The sequence below is a fragment of the Pelodiscus sinensis genome, chromosome 19, assembly GCF_049634645.1.
Source record: "Pelodiscus sinensis isolate JC-2024 chromosome 19, ASM4963464v1, whole genome shotgun sequence".
Classification (NCBI taxonomy): domain Eukaryota; kingdom Metazoa; phylum Chordata; order Testudines; family Trionychidae; genus Pelodiscus; species Pelodiscus sinensis.
The window spans coordinates 10,647,999-10,667,529 of record NC_134729.1 but is presented as its reverse complement, the minus strand read 5'-3'; the positions used below and the strand labels follow the sequence as shown (position 1 = coordinate 10,667,529).

General features: G+C 49.6%; 1 protein-coding gene across 4 annotated transcripts in view; it reads right to left on the bottom strand.

The window, feature by feature from the left end:
* Positions 1 to 19,531, bottom strand: part of TECR (trans-2,3-enoyl-CoA reductase) — a 55,640-nt gene that overhangs the window by 19,977 nt on the left and 16,132 nt on the right. For 2 of the 4 annotated variants that reach the window (XM_075902247.1, XM_075902248.1), the window contains exon 2: positions 123 to 173. In XM_075902247.1, coding sequence (XP_075758362.1) covers positions 123 to 173 — 51 coding nt within the window. The other 2 variants (XM_075902249.1, XM_075902246.1) reach the window with 2 other exon arrangements.

Sequence of the window (19,531 nt, the reverse complement as noted above, 5' to 3'; positions counted from 1 at the left end):
GAGCATGCTTCACTCTGGAAGGGCCCTCGCCCCCCAGTCCCCATGGACAAATGATTCAAGAGGCATCTTTACAGCAACTGCAGCAGCCACCCCCACTCCCAGCCCCCCGGGCACAAGCCTACCTTATCCAGGAAGCACAGCTTGTCCCTGGTCTTGGCGTCCAGGATCTCCACCTCAAAGAAAAGAACAGCCTTTTTAGATTTCTTGGCCTTGGGGTGACGCTTCAGCCCGATGCCGTTGAGACCCATCTGGTGGGGTTGGCCCCCCTCCAGGGGCACCGCATTCATGTCCATGCCTTTCCACAAGTCTTCCAAGCAAACGCTGGGAGCGTGCGGAGCCAGGGGCCAGGGACTCAACCCTGCAGCTCTGCCCTGGCTGTCCCAGTCAGTGGATTCCTAAGGGAGATACTTCTCCAAGGCTCAGCAAGATCTCCCCTTGCTCTGGGAGGATTCCAGAGGCCGCCCCTCCAACGGGACCCAGCTCGGCCGGCCGAGGTCTGCTCTGCAGGCTGATTCCGAGGCGTAATCCGATAGCACAGGGAGGTGAACTGCTACCCTACCCAGCTAAATATAAAACTGCACCCAGCTCCTCACAAGCAGCTCCTACCAGGGGCTTTTTAAGGCACTGCCATTGCTCTGGGAGATAAACACAGAATGCTGGGATTTGTCAGTCACATCAAGACTTCACACCACCCCTGATAAATGAGCTACTGCAGGCTACAATGTACCCCGCCTGGCACAAGCCTCTGTGTCCGGAAGCATCCAGGAGCGGATCAGGTGCTAATCTCACATCAGCAAGAGTTTGTGTTCCTGTGACATCTATTTGTCAGTATTATCACCACGTGCAGAGGGCACAGTCAGGAAAGAGGCTCTATCTGTATAACAACGAGCATGATATGAACTAAACAGCCATCTCTCCCCTGCAGTACTCTGTAATGGTTTTGTTTGAATCAACCCAAGAGACTGATGGACTTCTTCTGCTACTTAAAAGAATGGCATGCATAATTCACCTGTGAAACTCTCTGCTGCAGGATATAATTGAGACAAGAGGGCCAAGAGTTTTAAAATACATAACTAGGCATTTATAAAAGTTGCCTCTGAAATTACACTGGCTACTATAAATCCTCCCACTCAAAGGCAAAAGCTGCTCATTGTGTTCACAAATATCTCCAGCCTCGCTAAAAGGAAATGGCATTACAGGAAATGGTGGATGTGGCATAGACCAGCAGTCCTCAACCTGTGGTTCAGAATCCCCAAAGTGGGTTACAACCCTGTTTTAATGGGGTTGCCAGGGCTGGCATTAGCTTGCTGGAGCCTGGGGTAGTCCAAGCCTCACTGATCAGGGCTGAAGACACCTCCCACCCCTGGCTTCCGGGCTCAGATTTGGTCCCCTTTCCAGGGGTGATGTAATAATCTCTATTGTCAGACGGAGGCTGCAGTGCAATGAAGTGAGAGAGACCCTGGGATAGACACATTATACCATGTGAAGCAGCTAGCACTGGCCACTATCAGAGACATAACCCAGTACTGGATGGACCCCTATTCTCACCTCACCTGTCCTTAACACCCCCCATCCCCAGCAAATCAAAGCCTAAGAAGCTTTGTACTGACAAGTTAGGGCAGGGGTGGGCAATAATTTTTAATGGAGGGCCACTCAAAGATTTTGGCAAGTGGTCAAGGGCCACACTTCTCTGTGGAGAGGGTGTGGGGTCTGGGATGGAGGTTGGGTGCAGCAAGAGCTTGAGGTAGGGGACTGGGGTGCAGGACGTGGTGTGGGGTCTGCGAGGGCGTTTGGATGAAGGCAGGGGTTGTGATCTGGGGCAGCGGCTTGGGGTTCAGGGTCCAGGAGGGGGTATGGATGCAGGAGAGGATTCTGGTCTGTAGGAGGGGGGTTAGGAGGGGGTACAGGGTCTGGGAGGAGGGAATGGGGTACAGAGAACTTGGGTGGTGGCCTGGGGTAGGTAGTTGGAGGGGAGAGAGGGGATGGGGTGCCAGAGATGGGCTCTGGCTGGGAGGCACTTACCTAGGTGGCTCCCAGCCAGCAGCCCTGCAGGAGCCTGAGGCAGGCTGTCTGCTGCAGTCCCAGGCTCGTGGGCTGACTGCACCCCGTGGCTCTGCCTCGGGCATTGGGGAAGGGGGAGAGAGGGTGGCTTCACACGCTCCCCTGCCCCCAGCAAAATTTCTTGGCTCCTATTGGCAGGAAACTAGCCAATATGAGAGCAGAGAGATTTTGCAGTGTGCGAAGCCTCCAGAACAGCCAGCTGTTTAAAGCATGAACTGCTCTCTGCCTAAGGGTGCAGGGAAATGGCCGTGGGTCAGATCTGGTGGCTTGGCAGGCTGGATCCGGCCCACTAGCCACCTCTTACCTCCCCCCACCCCATTCCGGATTAGAGCCTCGCTTTTGGCAAGGAAATCATACAGAAATACCACTGCTAACACCTTGACAACTCCACCAGTGCCAACAGTGGGAACACTGGGGCAGAGGTGGGCTGTCCCTGGCATTTTATCACTGGGCTGCTTAGACCTCCTCTGAGCAGGGTTAGACGAGATGGCGCTTAAAAACGCCCAAGCCAGCAGACAAAACATTTCCACTAGGGTTCTGGTGCTGCTAACACACACGATGTTGACTCCTGGATTAAGCAGAAAAGCATTTTCATAAAGCTAAGCCTGAGCAGGGATTTCTCCCCAAAGAGGAAGTATTTGCCTCTTACTCTTAAGGGTGTGGGACATGACACTTGGGCAGTGATTAGGGATGGGAGGTCTAGCTGGTTAACCAGTGAGCCTCACCCTTCGTGAATCAGGCTTGCCAGTTAGGGTTAACTAATGGGAGCTGGAGCGGCTCCTTGCCTGCCCCAGGCCCAGGCACCCTGCCTGCCCCTTGTAATTGGGCACTGAGAGCAAGGACTGGTGGCTGAAAACAAACTTTATGGGACTGTGGGAAATTTGGCCACACCCATGAGAAGTGGGTATCCGGCTCACTAACATGCTGGACCAGAGTGGCGGGCTAGAGAGGTTTAACCTGTAGTTACATGTTTTAGATCAACGGTGGGGAACCTCAGGCCCAGGGGCCAGATGCGGCCCCCAACCTGTCTGGATCCGGTCCCCAAAAGGCTCAGGGTCTCCCCTGTATTGGGGAGCCTGCGCTGGCACTCCAGCCCACCTGGATGGGCCCCCATAGGTTTTGTTGTGTGAGGGAAATGTGGGGAGTGTCTTTCTCCTCAGTCAGGTGCCATATCAATAGGAGGGTTTTGTGTGCGGCCCCTGACTGATTTCTCCATGGGCCAGTGCCCCCCCCCCCACCCAAAAAAGATTCCCTGGCCCTGTTTTAGATAACAAAGATCTATCTCTTCCTCCGGGTGTGCTTGGGGGTCCCCAAGGTGGAGGGGAGAGGATACAAAATTACAGCAGAATGAAGTTTATTCCTGAGATTTCAGAGGTGCAACTCCAAGTAAAGTCAACGAAAAGAAGCCTGACCCTTGGAACTAGGTGTGTTCCTACCCATGACAAAGGCAGTGCGCATGGTGGAGAGAGCACAGGGAAAATCTCGGCAGGTCTCCTTGGAACACAGCAAGGGGTTACTGCAGGAGCTTCCGTATTTGGTAGCTGAAGAAAGGATTCCCAATAGCCTTGAACCAAAAAAGGCCTCGCCAGCAGCGAGCAGAGCAGGAAGTCCAGAGGTCAGGCCTGTTCACTCTCCCCTGGATGCTTTGACATCAGCAATCAAGAACTGGCCTCAGGAGACTTGGGATCTATTCCTTGCTCTGACACCAGCCTACTCCATAATCCTGGGCAAGTCACTTCCGATCTGCAAACCTCTGTCTTCCCTCCCTCCATGTGCCTGGTCTATAGACTACCTGGGAAGAGGAGGGGTCTTTATTCCAGGCTGATCTACACTGGCACAGCTGTGCTGTTGTAGCACTTTGGTTAGGATTGCCAGGTATCTAGTTTTTGAAAAGGGACACTGGCAGCTCTGCTCAGCAGTGCTGATTGGGCCACTAAAAGTCTGGTCAGCGACACCACGGATCAAAGGCAGGTTCCCTGGCTCCAGGAAACAACTGGCACATCTGGCTCATAGGCGCTGCCCCCTCTCAAACTCTGTGTGCTACGCCCATCCCCAACGCTGGCTCTGCAGCTCCCATTGGCAGGAATAGTAGCCAACTGGAGCTGCAGGGGTAGGCAGAGCATAGAGTCCTCGGTCCTCTAAGCTTAGGAGCTGTACATGCCAGGTGCTTCTAGGAGCTGCCTGAAGTGAGTGTTGCCCAGCCAAGCCCACACCCTAAAACCCCTCCCACACCCAAACCTGAGCCCTCTTCCATACTCACTCTCTCCTGGAGCCTCTCATCCCTTGCTCCACCCCAGAGCCGCACACCCTCCCACACCCAACCGCCTGCACCAGCCCAGGGAAAGCAAGGAGGGTGGAGGAGGGCAAGCAATGCAGGGCAGGGGAAATGAAGTGAGTGGGAGGTGCACCTTGGGAAAGCACAGGGCATAGATTGGGGCAAGGGTGCTCAGTTTTGTGCAATTAGAAAGTTGGCAAACCTAACTCCAGTGGAGACACTGCTGCGCCAATGAGAGTGCTTCTCCTGCCACCGTTAACCGTGAGGCGGTAGCTATGGCAACGGGAGAAACCCTCCTGTTGACACAATGCTGTCGACACCAGGGGCTAGAGGCCAGTGTAACTGCACTGCTCAGGGTGTGGACTCATCCTCTTGAGTGACACAGTTACGCTGACAGAAGTGCAAACCTGGCCTCGGGCTGTACATGGTTTAGCACAATGAGGCCCTGATCTCAGTTGGAGCCGCTAGTTCAGTGGTGGGCAACCTATGGCCCATGCACCTCATGCAACCCACTGGGATTCCATCTGCAGCCCACGCACCCCATCTGCCCCTTCCCCACATGCCTCTCACGCAATGGGGCATTGGAGCTCCACGCGTCCTACTCATCCCCTCCTCCCAGCACTTTCGGAGCCCTGTGAATCAGCTGGAGGGAAGAGGGGAAAAAAATCAAGGACGTAGCACTAACCAGTAGATTCATGGCACTCAGGAAGTGCAGGGCTCCGGTGCCCCAGTGCACAAAAGGGGCATGGCATGCGGAAGGGGAATGGGGGGGAAGTGGAACCCCCGTGGGCTGAGGGCTGCAGGTTGCCCACCAATAGTCATGTGACCCACTGAGATGAAAAGGGCCACCCATGCAGCCCACTCACTCGTCTTGCTTGCCTATCACTGCTCTGGTTGCACACAACTAAGAAGAAGCCAATTTATTAGGCGGAAAGGTTTTAGAACCTGGCTTTGAATCTGCCCTCAGCTCCCACTGACTCCAACCAGACTTTCAGGTGCTCCGTGCCTCCAAAAAAAAAAAAAAAATCAGGCCTTAAATGCACTTGCAAACATTACAGGATAAAAAACTAGCCACAGTCTCTCTCCTCCTGCTGCTGCTTCTGCTCATTGCCCATTGTATCATTAATTATTATTAAATAGTTCAAAGTTCACAGCTGCATGGGGAGGGGTCCAGTTAAGGCTCCCCCAGCTGTCCGCAGAGTTCTGGGTATCTGCAGAATTCAGAGTGTGATATTGCCTGCTGCTCTCCCTGGTGAGAGACTCTTGGGATTATTTTCACTTTGCATTTAAGAGATGGAGAAGGTGACAAATTCCTGAACTTGTTGATTCCTGAAAACTGCCTCCAGGAGAAGCTGGGAAAGAAATGGGCCAGGGCCTGTGTCAGATGCAACATGTGAACAACTTGTCTCAACACACAGAAATCTGTGCTTCAGGGGTCGGAGGCACGGACTGAAGGGGTTTAACCTCAAGAAGAACAATACAAACATATTGTCTCACAATGGCACTGAGGTGCACACGATCCAAGTGTGTTTGTAACTCATCCTTTCTACCCTAACCTCCCCACTCACCCTGTGAACCCCCCACCCAGGAACATCCACCAACAGAAGGGGAGAAAGCCTCTCAGTGAAACCATCGCTCCACGCCTACTTGCAGGGAGCAGGCAGCCTGTGTTCTGCTCTCTCAGCTGATCGCAAGGCCTGGGTCCAAGCAGGTGTATTAATAGAAGCTGCACTCTAGAGGCTAGGACGGTTTATCATATAGCTCTAAACTCTGGAAACGAGAGGGCACAAAGACTCCAATGCCCTCCAAACAGGATACTGCTGAGCCAGTCAACATCTGAAAATACAAACGGGGCTCCAGATGCAAGAGACAGAGTGGGAGGGCTTAGTACACATCAGAAGGGGGCCGGGAGAGCTTGGATATCAGCCAGTGATTGGAAGAAATCGCTCTCAAACCACCAGGACCCTGCAGGCCCGGATGGGGCAGAGAAAGGACAGACAGCATGCTCAGGAGCAAAGCAGAGGGACAGCGGAGCAGCCTGCTGGTCACAGAAAGGTAAGGGACACCCCTGCTAAATAACGGTGTGCTTCAGAGGAATGGCGGCAAGCTGTAACCAGCCGGGCTGGGTTACGCTGCACGCAGAGGGCTCACCAGTCTGGATACAGAGCAAGTTCATCCCGGGGCTAGACTAACTGCCTCAGCATTCTTGCAAGAACCTCAAAACAGGACTAATATGTTCCCCCTGGAAGACAGAGACAACAGCATGTGGTGGAAAGCCTCAGGTGTGTGCAGGTTCCAGAACCCCAGCCTTGAGAGGGGATAAAAGGTTGTTAGCAGGATCAATCAGGCACATGTAGTTACTTCTCCTCTTGCACAACTTTTCCCTAGAGATCCCCAATCACAGAGCCCTCTTGGAGCTAATTAGCAAGCAGCCTGCACCATCTGAAATCAAACCACCTGCTTTGGCCTCAGCACAGGAGGGACATGAGCAATTATTAACTTGCCAATAATCAAACCTATCATAAGCCCAGGGCCTAAAACTTTGCTTGCTGTAATTGTAGGAGAAAGAGCCCAAAACCAAAGGTGCTTAAACCAAAGTAAGCAAGAGTTATAATATGAGAAAGAGACAGGCCCTGTCAAAAGCAAACGTTTGTCTGCAAGTCAGTGTTTCTCGGCACTAGAACTGCTAGCACTGCTAAAAGCACATGAAGTATGTAAATATGTTCCACCCGGATGGTACAGGGACACCCAGCTGAGTACAGGACAAACTAGTTTGAAACAACAAAAGTAAAAGCATTAACAGTGGGTAGTGAATGCTTTGGAGGAAAGTACAAGGGATGGTACCAAACATGCCATTAACGTGTAAGTTAATACATACAGGCTGGCTATGTCTACACTGGCCCCTTCTTCGGAAGAGGCATGCTAATTTCTAACTTTGGAATAGGGAAATGCGCGGGGGATTTAAATATCCCCCGCGGGACTTAAATAAACATGGCCGCTGCTTTTTTTCCGGCTTGGGGAAAAGCCGGAAAAGAGCATCCAGACTGGCGCGATCCTCCGGAATAAAGCCCTATTCCGGAGGATCTCTTATTCCTACCTGTGTAGCCACAGTGTGCATCATAGATCGTTCATTTCTGTCTATAAACATTGGGGTACCTCTACTTAATTCTTTTGCTGGCCTGGGGGGCGATAGTGAAATCCATACTATCAACTGAGCTGCCTCCATTGTCCCGGGTACAAATACATAGGGACTCAAAGGCCATTTAGCTACTGACAACTAGTAACATACTTCATTCAACAATAAACCTGACTCGGGTGCCTTTGTATCTGATCTGAGTCTATGGTCTTTGGGGGCTCTCATGAAATCTTTTATGCTAGCTACCTGTGCAGAGCGGGCACGATATACTGAGGGAGCACACGAAAACACATGCAGCCAAACGTTTATCATCACTGATGGAACAGGAGCCACACCACTAAACCCTGAATTTACTGTATCGCTGCCCTGAACTACTACAGTAATTATTCAAGAGACTGCCAGCGAGGTAGGGTAGAAGCTGTTCTGGTGCAAATGGCACATCCCATTCCCGCACAGATGGACTGTGGTTTTCCAGCCATAGCTGTCACTATGACTCAGACTCCAAAGTTCGGGCTGGTGACTACGAAGGACAAACAGGTGGCTGGGAAGGAGCCAGCTGCCCCCAAAATGGAATTTCACCTAGGGAGCATTTTTCCTTAGAAAATCTCAAAGCATTTCACAAATGGTGAGTCAGTCTCATTACTCTCATTTCTCAGAGGGGAAAATGGAGGCACAAAACATCCCCCCCCATGGTCTCACAGACTGTTAGTAGTTGGGTCAAAAACAGAACCTGGATCTCCCAACTTCCATGGCTCCCCCACTCTAATCACTAGGACACATGGCTGCTCCCCAAGATGGAGAAAGCAGAACACATGCTTTAGAAGGGTACATGGGCTTCCAACAGAAATTGGCTGCTGGGCCCAGCCAGCATGCTCAGTAAGCAGAATATGAATCCTAGACAAGGACAGAATCCAGGGATGGCTGGGATTCTAGGGCTTTAACATGGAGCTATGGCTTTAACTTGGAGACTGGATCACACAGTGTCTGGAGCAGTGCGCACCAGGGGGCAGAGAGCCAACACCCCCAGGAAGCCATGGGCTGCCCCAACTGTGTTTATTTGGATAAATTTAAACAACAAATGGTCTGGTAGCACTTTATAGACTAACTCAGCTACCCCCTGAAGCTTGTGTTTATTTGGGGAACAGCTGGCCAGCAGAGGAGGGCATAGCATGTGGTGAAGATTCAGGCAGCTGTAGCTCAGTGTATGCTGGAAGCAGAACCCAGAATCCATGAGTGTCAACACAAATTGTCAAGACAAGGCTTAAGGTTGCGTCTCCACTTACCAGATGCTCTGGCAATTGATCTTCCAGGGTTCAATTTATTGAGTCTAGTAAAGACCCACTAAATCAAGTGCTGAGGGCACCCCCGTCAGCGACAGTACTCCTCGCTGTCACGAGAAGTAAAGAAAGTCAACGGGAGTATTTCTCCCATCAACCTCCCACTGGTTGACTTAAGGTACTTTGACTCCAGCTAAGTTACTTACATAGCTGAAATTGCATACCTTAAGCAGACCTTCCAGGTGTAGTATAGATCTGGTCCAAGTATGTGCATGGCCATCAGGTACTCCTTGAGTATGTCCACCTGAAACGGCCCCTCTGCTGCATAAGGGGGAGCTCACAGCAAAAGCCCAGGTATTGTGTCCAAAGCAGACAGCTCTCTAATCTGCTCCACCTTATACAGCACAATTTTGGACCCCATTCACTCGGGGTTCACAATAGCATGCCTTACTCTGACTCAGATTTGTTTCTCCTACCTCTGGGCTCAGCCCACACATGGAAAAGCAAAGACCACATTATGATCTCGGATACTCCACTGCAAATCCACTGGAGCCACTGGGACTGCGCTAGATTTACACCAGTAAAAGTGACAGCAGAATCTGGCCCATGTCATACACGCACAGTCTCTACAAACATGGTATGTGAGATCGGACGAAGGGGCTAGATTTACAGCATGCTGGAGGTGTTTGGGAACTTGCAGTGATCTATATCTTGGCAGGTGGATGGCACTTGTCCCAGACATATACTGGCAGGGAGAGTTATTTTCCCATCCCCTGTGTGCGCATTTGAAATAGCAGCAGGGTAGAAGGAGGAAGAGCTTTAGACACCCAGGTTAGTTCTGAAAGTCCATCCATTAAAACAGGAGAAAAGAAAGTTACTGTTAGTTAGCAAAAGCAACCAAGAGCAGTAGAATCATCAGCCAGTGCAGGTGAGGAGGGTGTTTGAGAAGAGACAATACAGAGAAGACTTGTGCTGGGATCTTTATGTAAGAACAGCCATGCTGGGTTGAACTAATGCTGCATCTAGCCCAGAATCCTGCCCTCTGACCCTAGGCAGACAGTTCCTGTGGTGCAAGGAAAGGATGAGCATAGGGCTAAAGTGCAGGACTGGAGGTCAGGGCTTCTGGTTTTGACTTGATCAAGTCCCTTTCCCTCTCTGTGCCTCAATTTTTCCCTCCGTAAAATGGAGCTGGTGACACTGACCTAGCTCAAAGGGTTGAAGTTTAATTCACTAACTGTTACAAAGAGCTCTTGAAAATCTGGTCCTGCAATCATGCTTTCAAAGCACTTATCACTCTGCCTTTCCCTTTAGCCACTTAATCTAGGTTCCCAAATGGAGGGAGAGGGGGAGCAGAGTTCTTTGGAAGATCTGGCTCCAACAGGGCGTGCTGAGCATCACTGGAACCCTGGCTGGAACCCAAAGCATGTGCAGATGTGCACCACCATAGAAACACATGCTGCCGGCTGTGGGTGGCCTTTGAATCTCTCCTGAGTGGCCGCACAAGTGCACAGATTACAGGGAACACTAGATGGAATCCCATGCTCACGCTAACTCTACACTTCTGACAGCTGAAGTTGGGGGTGGAAGACAGGCCTGGATCTTCCCAAGAGCCATGTTCTGTTCACTGCTTCTGAAGCTCTGGTCCTGGCCACCGTCAGAGACAGGATACAAGGCTAGATGCAGTGTTCCCTGTAAGTGCTGCGCTTGTGCAGCCACTCAAGAGAGATTTAAATGGCACCCAGCTGATTAGCAAAATGGCCAGAGTTAGTTTTTTTGGTTCTGCTAGTGGTGCACATTCACACATACATTAGTGCACATACAAATTTATTCTGCACATGGATGGGAAAAATCCACACATGGATGGAAAAGATTAGAGAGAACATTGGTCCCCTCCCTGACCATCTTGGCCAATAACTATTGATGGGCCTTTCCTCCATATCCTTATCCAGTTCTTTTTTTAAAACAATTTATACTCTTGGGCATGACAACATTCCCTGGCAATGAGGTCCTCAGGTTAATTGTGCATTGATTGAAAAAGAAATTACTCTTATTTGTATTAAACCTGCTGCCTACTGATTTAATTGGATGACCCGTTTTTTGTATTGTAGTAAAGATAAACAACACTTCTCTATTCACTTTTTTCCACACCATTTCTCTCATACAAGAGCAGAAGAAAGGCCATACTGGGTCAGACCAAAGATCCATCTAGCCCAGCATCCTGTCTTACAACAGTGGCCAATGCCAGATGCTCCAGAGGGAGCAAACAGAACAGGGAATCATCAAGTGATCCCTCTCTGGTCATTCATTTCCAGACTGTGACAAAAGGACGCTAAGGACACCATTCCTACCCATCCTCACTAACAGCCTTTGATGGACCTAACCTCCAGGAATGTATCTAGGTTTTTTTTGAACCCTGTTAAAGTCCTGGTCCTTACAATATCTTCTGGCAAGGAGTTCCACAGGTTGACTGTGCACTGTGTGAAGAAAAACTTCCTTTTGTTTGTTTTAAACCTACTCCCCAGGCAAATGCCATATCCCCTAATTCACTGCAGAACCAACCCCACCTCCCTACCTTCAAAGGGTCCCTTATCCTGGGTTGGCTGTCTGGTCACTCCGGGTATGTCTACACTACCACCCTAGTTCGAAGGAGGGTGGTTAATGTAGGCAACCAGAGTTGCAAATGAAGCCTGGGATTTGAATTTCCCGGGCTTCACTTGCATGATGCCGGGCGCCGCCATTTTTAAATGTCCGCTAGTTCGGACTCCGTGCCCGCGGCTACACGCGGCACGGACTAGGTAGTTCGGATTAGGCTTCCTATTCCGAACTACCTGTACTCCTCGTGGAAGGAGTACAGGTAGTTCGGAATAGGAAGCCTAATCCGAACTACCTAGTCCGTGCCGCGTGTAGCCGCGGGCACGGAGTCCGAACTAGCGGACATTTAAAAATGGCGGCGCCCGGCAACATGCAAGTGAAGCCCGGGAAATTCAAATCCCGGGCTTCATTTGCAACTATGGTTGCCTACATTAACCACCCTCCTTCGAACTAGGGTGGTAGTGTAGACATACCCTCCCAGTGTGGGAGGCTTTCGGCCATATATGTCGGCATTGCGCAATCTGGAGCGGAGATCCTGGCGGGTCTCCTCCTCACCCCATACCTCCAGGGGGGCCAAGATCTCTGCCCCAGGCCAGGATGGTGCACGCCTCTCCTCCCCCTTCCAAGGTTCTCAGGCCCCCACATCCTCCCTCCCCATATCCAGGTTCTCTGCCCCCCCCCTTCTCCCCAGCTTTTAATCACAAAAAAACAAAGTAATTTTTTTGAACACAAAACGTGTTTTTATTGACTGTACAGGGAAGGGAGGGGTTGTTGTGGGAAAGCCAGAGGGGCAAGGCACAGGCCTCTAGATGGGAGGCCCTGGGGAGTGTTACTGGGGTCCTTCAGAGAAACTCTCCCTCAGGGCCTCCTAGATGTGTACCCTCAGTTGATGGGCTTGGTGGATGGCAGCTGTGCGTGGCTGCTCAAAGGCCCATCCCTCCCAGCCGGCCTCTGCCCCCCATCCCAGAAAGATGTTGTAGAGAACACAACAGGCTGAGACTGCTTGGGGGATGCTGTGCTCCCCGACAGAGGCAGGTCAGGAGGCACCTGAACCATGCCTTCAAGCGCCCAAAAGCACACTCCACCTGGATGTGGGCCCTGCCCAGATGGGCATTGAAACAGTCCCTGCTTGGGTCCAGGTGGCCAGTATGGCTACGTCTACACTGGCCCCTCTTCCGGAAGGGGCATGTAAATTTCACGAGTCGTCGTAGGGAAATCCGCGGGGGATTTAAATATCCCCCGCGGCATTTAAATAAAAATGTCCGCCGCTTTTTTCCGGCTTTTAAAAAAGCCGGAAAAGAGCGTCTAGACTGGCCCCGATCCTCCGGAAAAAGTGCCCTTTTCCGGAGGCTCTTATTCTTTGAAGTAAGAATAAGAGCCTCCGGAAAAGGGCACTTTTTCCGGAGGATCGGGGCCAGTCTAGACGCTCTTTTCCGGCTTTTTTAAAAGCCGGAAAAAAGCGGCGGACATTTTTATTTAAATGCCGCGGGGGATATTTAAATCCCCCGCGGATTTCCCTACGATGACTGCTGAAATTTACATGCCCCTTCCGGAAGAGGGGCCAGTGTAGACGTAGCCTATATGTATATAGATCCAGGTTGGATATTAGGAAAAACTATTTCACTAGGAGGGTAGTGAAGCATTGGAATGGGCTACCTAGGCAAGTAGTGGAGTATCCATCCCTAGAGGTATTTAAGTCTCGGCTTGACAAAGCCCTGGCCAGGTTGATTTAGTTGGGATTGGTCCTGCCTAGAGCAGGGGGCTGGACTTAATGACCTTCTGAGGTCTCTTCCAATTCTATGGTTCTATGATAAGCCACGGCAAGAGGGCCACATTCCCCATGATGCACAATGGCATCTCCACATCCCCGACCCTGACGCACTCAGGGAAGAAAGTGCCAGCCCCCAGCTTCTGGTAGAGGTTGGAGTTGTGGAAGACACAGATGTCGTGCTCCCTCCCCAACCTGCCAACGAAAATGTCACTGAACTGTCTGTGGTGGCCGACCAAGGCCTGCAGGACCATAGAAAAATATCTCTTGCGGTTGATATACTGGGTGGCATGGTGTTCTGGGGCATGGATGGGGATGTGGGTTCCATCTATCTTTCACCCACACCTCCCGCTCCCCGCAGTTGGGGAAGCCCAGAGAGGAAAATCCTTTCAAAATGCAGGACAATGTAGCACTTTAAAGACTAACAAGATGGTTTATTAGATGATGAGCTTTCGTGGGCCAGACCCACTTCCTCAGATCAAAGCGGTTTGATCTGAGGAAGTGGGTCTGGCCCACGAAAGCTCATCATCTAATAAACCATCTTGTTAGTCTTTAAAGTGCTACATAGTCCTGCATTTTGCTTCAGCTACACCAGACTAACACGGCTACATTTCTATTACTATTCTTTCAAAATAAGATTTCTTCCGGAAAAGCTTATTCCGAAAGAAGCTTGCAGTCTAGATGTAACCTAGTAGGTGGAATGTAGCGTGACATTGGCTGGATGACCTGCTACATTCCATATTCTAATGATATAAGTACCCATTGTTTGGGCAGTTTTTAAGAACAATTAGTACCTTCTCTATCAGCTTCATGTAGCATGGAAACTAACTGACTATTTATTTCCTTTATTTTTTCTCTGCCCCCGCCATCTCCTATTTATTTAGGAACTGGATCTTTAATAACTCTACTCATCTGAAGAAGTGGGCTGTGCTCATGAAAGCTCATGATACCATCTATGTTTTGTTAGTCTCTAAGGTGCTGCTCGACTATTTGTTGTTTTTTAAGTTTCCTTAGACTCTTGGCTGTCTAGTGACCCTGCCCCCAAACTGCCTTTTTGAGATGCTTCCTACTTCTGCTGTAGTTAAAAAAAAATCGTATTAGTTTTTGCATCTTTAGCAAGTTGCTTCTCAAATTCTTTCTTGCCCTGTCTTATTGTACTTCCACACTTACCCTGCCAGAGTTTGTGCTCCTTCCTATTATCCTCACTAGGATTTGACTTCAAATTTTAAAGGACACCTTTCTGGGTATGTCTGTACTGCAGCCAGCCTGTGCCAGCTGACAGGCTCACACAATTCAGGCTTGTGGAGCTGTTTAGCTGTGGTTTAGACTTCCCGGCTCAGGCTTTCCAGAGCTCTGGGACTCTCCCACCTTGCAAGGTTCCAGATCCCAGACTCTACCCCAAGCCTGAATATCTATACTGCAGTTAAACAGCCCCTTAGCCCAACTCAGTTACAAAGGCCAGTTGTAGCTTTTTAATGGCAGTCAGACATACCTATAGCCTCTAACAACCTTCAAAACCCTGCCATTTAGCCATGATGGCATTTTTCTGATCCTCTGATAGCCTTATGTGATTTGGGATGTACAGTTAGCCTGAGCCTCTTACAATGTTTTAAGCAGTCCCCAGTTGCTTGCAGGTGTGTAACCCTTGTGGCCACTTCTTTTAATGTCAAACCAGCGTTCTCATTCTTGCGTAGTTCCCCTTTTTTAAGTTAAACATTACAGCAGTGGGATTGTTTGGTATTTCCTCCCCTACAAGAATGTTAGATTTACCTAGACTATGATCATTACTACAAAGTAGCTCAGATATAGTCACCTCTTGAACCAGATCCTGTGATCCATTTAGGACTAAATCAAGAACTGCCTCTCCCCTTGAGGGTTCCCAGGATTAGCTGCTCCAAGAGGCTGTCATTTATGGTGTGTAGAAATTTCTCTCTGCATCATTCTTTAAGGGGACAGTTACCCAGTCAATCTGAGGCTAGTTGGAGTCACTCATTATTATTATCACTACACATTCTGCTTTTGTAGCTTCTCTGATTTCTCTGAGCATTTCACAATCACGGTCATGCCATCTGCTCCTTAAGACCCGACTCCTTTCCCGTGAAATTGTCCTGTGCTATCGTGAGTCTTTATTTTTACATCCACGTTCTCCTCTCATTTACACCTTGCTAAATTTGAAGCAATTCCATTATCTCTAGTAATTACCCCAGATTAAGCAAGCAAAATTTTGCCCTTAGATTTGCAACCCATCTTTCTAGCAGCACAAAATATCATGTGCAAAGTTTACAGGAGCAGAGGCCAGAATTCTTCACCCAGCAGGCTCACAACCCAATGTGCTGAATGCTTTCAAAAGCCAGTCCACTTATTTTGGTGCCTCAATTTAAGCTTCTTTTTTTGATTTTTTATTTCATATCTGACTCCCAAGTACGTCATTAATTCAGTTCCTTAAACTGCCCTGCAGTTATTGCAAAGGACAGCAGAGCTTGATTTTGCCTCAAATTAGCAGGAAACCAAGTGGCAGTGGCAGCTTTTAAACTGTGCTTTATGATGTTTATTTAATAGCAGTGCAGGCTTTCAGTTTATAGCGAGCAACAGGTGTTTATCTTGGCCGAGTCTGGGAGCAAAGCACGGCTATGTGACTCGATAGAGCAGGGGTGGGGAATCTTTTTTGGGTCGGGGGCTGATGATCCACGGAAAAACTCAAGTCAGGGTCACACACAAGTGAGAAGCCAAAACAAACAAACAAACAAAACATACCCCAAACCCTCACTGACATGGCCCGTGACTGAAGGAGAAAGACACCCCCCACTTTCCCCTCACACAACAGAGCCTAGTGGGGCCCAAGCTAGTAGATTTTCTGTGCTCCAGTCCCTCAGTAGGTGCGAGCTCCCCAATGCTAGGAGCCTCAGGAGCCAGATCCAGGCAAGCCAGAGGATGCATCCAGCCTCTGGGCCTGAGGTTCCCCATTCCTGCTGTAGAGGGCAGCCATCATGGAATCCCTAGCACAAGTCTTAGTGAGACATTTTCCAACAAGAGGAAAATGTTGCTTAATTGATTGTAGAGAAAGTCCTGAACTCTATGGTATACAGGGGATAGGGAGACATCTATGGTACTTTGCTGGCCCCATTACTATGGTACCTGTGCATTTCACAATGTTTATTCATCCTCACAGTCCCGGGCACAGCCATTATCCCCAGTGTGTCTCAGGGTATGTCTACACTTGCATCCTCTTTCGAGAGAGGGATGCAAATGAAGACAATCGAAATTGCAAATAAAGCCAGGATTTAAATATCCCATGGTTCATTTGCATATTTGCATTATGGTGCTATTTCAAAATAGCACTATGTCGAAATAACAGACAGTTGTTAAGATGTGGTTATTTCGAGAGAAAACCCTTCTCTCAAAATAACCCTTATTCCTCATACAGAGGAATAAGGGTTATTTTGAGAGAAGGGTTTTCTCTCGAAATAACCGCGTCTTAACCACATCTGTTATTTTGAAATAACGCGAATGTGCAAATGAAGCGCAGGATATAATGCGCTTAGGGATTATAGTGGACCACAAGCTGAATATGAGTCAGCAGTGTGATGCTGTTGCAAAAAAAGCAAACATGATTCTGGGATGCATTAACAGGTATGTTGTGAGCAAGACACAAGAAGTCATTCTTCCGCTCTATTCTGCGCTGGTTAGGTTGCACCTCAGTTGGAATATTGTATCCAGTTCTGGGCACCGCATTTCAAGAAAGATGTGGAAAAATTGGAGAGGGTCCAGAGAAGAGCAACAAGAATGATTAAAGGTCTGAGCTATGACGGAAGGCTGAAAGAATTGGGTTTGTTTAGTTTAGAAAAGAGAAGACTAGAGGGGACATGATAGTCGTTTTCAGATATCTAAAAGGGTGTCATAAGGAGGAAGGAGAAAACCTGTTCATCTTGGCCTCTGAGGATAGAACAAGAAGCAATGGGCTTAAACTGCAGCAAGGGAGGGTTAGGTTGGACATCAGGAAAAAGTTCCTAACTGTCAGGGGGGTCAAACACTGGAATAAATTGCCCAGGGAGGTTGTAGAATCCCAATCTCTGGAGATATTTAAGAGGAGGTTGGATAAATGTCTATCAGGGATGGTCTAGATAGTACTTGGTTCTGCCACGGGGGCAGGGGACTGGACTCGATCTCTCGAGGTCCCTTCCGGTCCTAGTATTCTATGATATTTAAATCCCAGCTTCATTTGCAATTTTGAATGTCTTCATTTGCATCCCTCTCTCAAAAGAGGGTGCAAGTATAGACATACCCTCAGTTCCCTGTCTGTACAGATAGTCTAAGTGACTTAACCAAGGTCATGCAGGAAGTGAGCAGCAGAGCAGGAAATCAAATCTGGGTTTTCAAAATTCCCAGTTGCACCAGCCACCACTGAACTATCCTTCCTCCCTAGGCTGACCAGATTTACAACCTGAAAAATAAGCACACCTATACTGAGGGTGATTTCAGCAGGCACCAGATAGATGGGCATGGCAAAGCAAGAGAAAAGGTTGCCTGCCTCACTACCTCAACTGCTGACAGGAGAGGACTGGCTCAAGGACACATGCAGAGGAGGGAGGTCTCTCCTGAGGCAGAGCAGCGGGTTAAGATTATGGATGTTAAAATGCGGTTAATTGACTAGTCGATGGAATTTCCATTGACTAGTGGATAGGCACTTCCACATTCCTCCTTTGAAATGTACGAGAACCCCTGCTGACTAGGCTGCAGGCAGATGCCTGCTTTGAAATGCACAAGAGTCCCCAGCAGGGGCTCTTGTGCATTTCAAAGCCATGGAGCCCAGGGTGGGGGGGGGGGGTCCAGAGTCCCCCACTGACTCCAGCCTCCACTGCCCCTCTGAAACGCGCAGAGGTGGCAGCCACTTTGAAGTTCCCTTCCCCCCCAACATTTGGCTGCCTCTCTCTGAGGCAGCAAGAGGGGAGGGGGGAATCAACTAGTCAAAAAACTGACAAGCAAGTGCTTATCAGATAGACAACTAGTCTTTAACATCCCTAATTAAGATGCCTCCCAAGATGCACATGCGCTCAGCCAATCAGTTGTCAGTTTCACCAGGTAGCAAGCTCCTTCAGGGGGCATGAAAACCAGAACAAGACAGAGCCAACAGAGATGGGCCCTGAAATAGGGGCAGTCCTCGTGCCTGTGGAGACACTGTCCTCAAAGGCACTGTAAGATGTCAGAATTCTAGTGTGACTGTATTTTGGTATTAGGCAGCTGTGTCCATTCCCCAGCTTCAGCCTCCCCTGCATCCTGCTTTCTGTGGAGCAAATGATTTCCAGCAATGCAGACAGTCAAAAGCAAGATTGAGCTGCAATGTTAGAACAAAACAAAACAAAACAAAACAAAAAACCCACCACCAGGCCTGTCTCTACAGTTTACATAAATGCTTATCGAGCTGGGCTCCTGCTTCGGGAGTTGCTTTCCCTGCTAAATACCATGGCCAAGATCGGGCCTCACTGAAAATAGAATACCTCAAAAACCATCTGTTTGGCATCAAACAGCCAACAGCCCCCTCTTTGCGTACACACGAATGACTCCAAACACCCCCATCTGGATCTGAGGAGTAATTACATGCTAACCTTCCCATCACATCAACAGAGCAGCAGCACCACTACAGGCGAGGTAGAGATATGTATTACAGCACCAGTCAAGAATCAGACCCCACTGTGGCAGGCAAGCTGCAGACACAAGCAAGAGACAATCCCTGACCCGAAGAAGGTATGAAGCAGACATTGACACAGGGCCCAACATTTTATACGTGATAACGACAAGCTTTTATGTGACCTACAGAAACATGGAAATATTTTCTTTTAAAGTGCACACAGCTGGCTTAAGACTGTGCATCACCAGTGGTGTTTGGACACCAGCCATTGCTACAGGTTGGAACTCTCGGGTCCAGCATCATCGGGACAGTTTGCCAGACTAGAGGAGGTCTACTGCCACTGGCCCCCAAGCCTGTCTGCTGCTGGCAGGGCTGCCCCAACAGGCAACCCTGCCTCACCCCCCCCCAACCTGGCTGTGCTTCTTGCCCAGCTACTGCTGGCTCCCTGGGCAGCACAGGCTGCGGCTCCGGCCCCTTGCCCCATGTAGTTGAGGAAAGCTGCAGGGCTGTGGTTCCAACCTCGCACAGCCAGGGGAAGCAACAGGGCTCCAGCCCCGATCCAACACTACCCCAAGCTGGGCTGCTGGCTCTGATGTCCTGCCCGGCTGGCCTGCCTGCCCTTAGGCTCTCTGGCTCTCTGCTCCAGGAGCATCTGTGGTCCAGCAGCAGGACCAGAGAGTCCTGGATTTTGGAGGTACGACCTGTACTAAACACCTGAAAGTGAAAGGGATTATATGAACAGAAAAAAATGACTTAAATCACGTTTTTTGTCTGAGTGGCAAGGAAGCAGAATAGT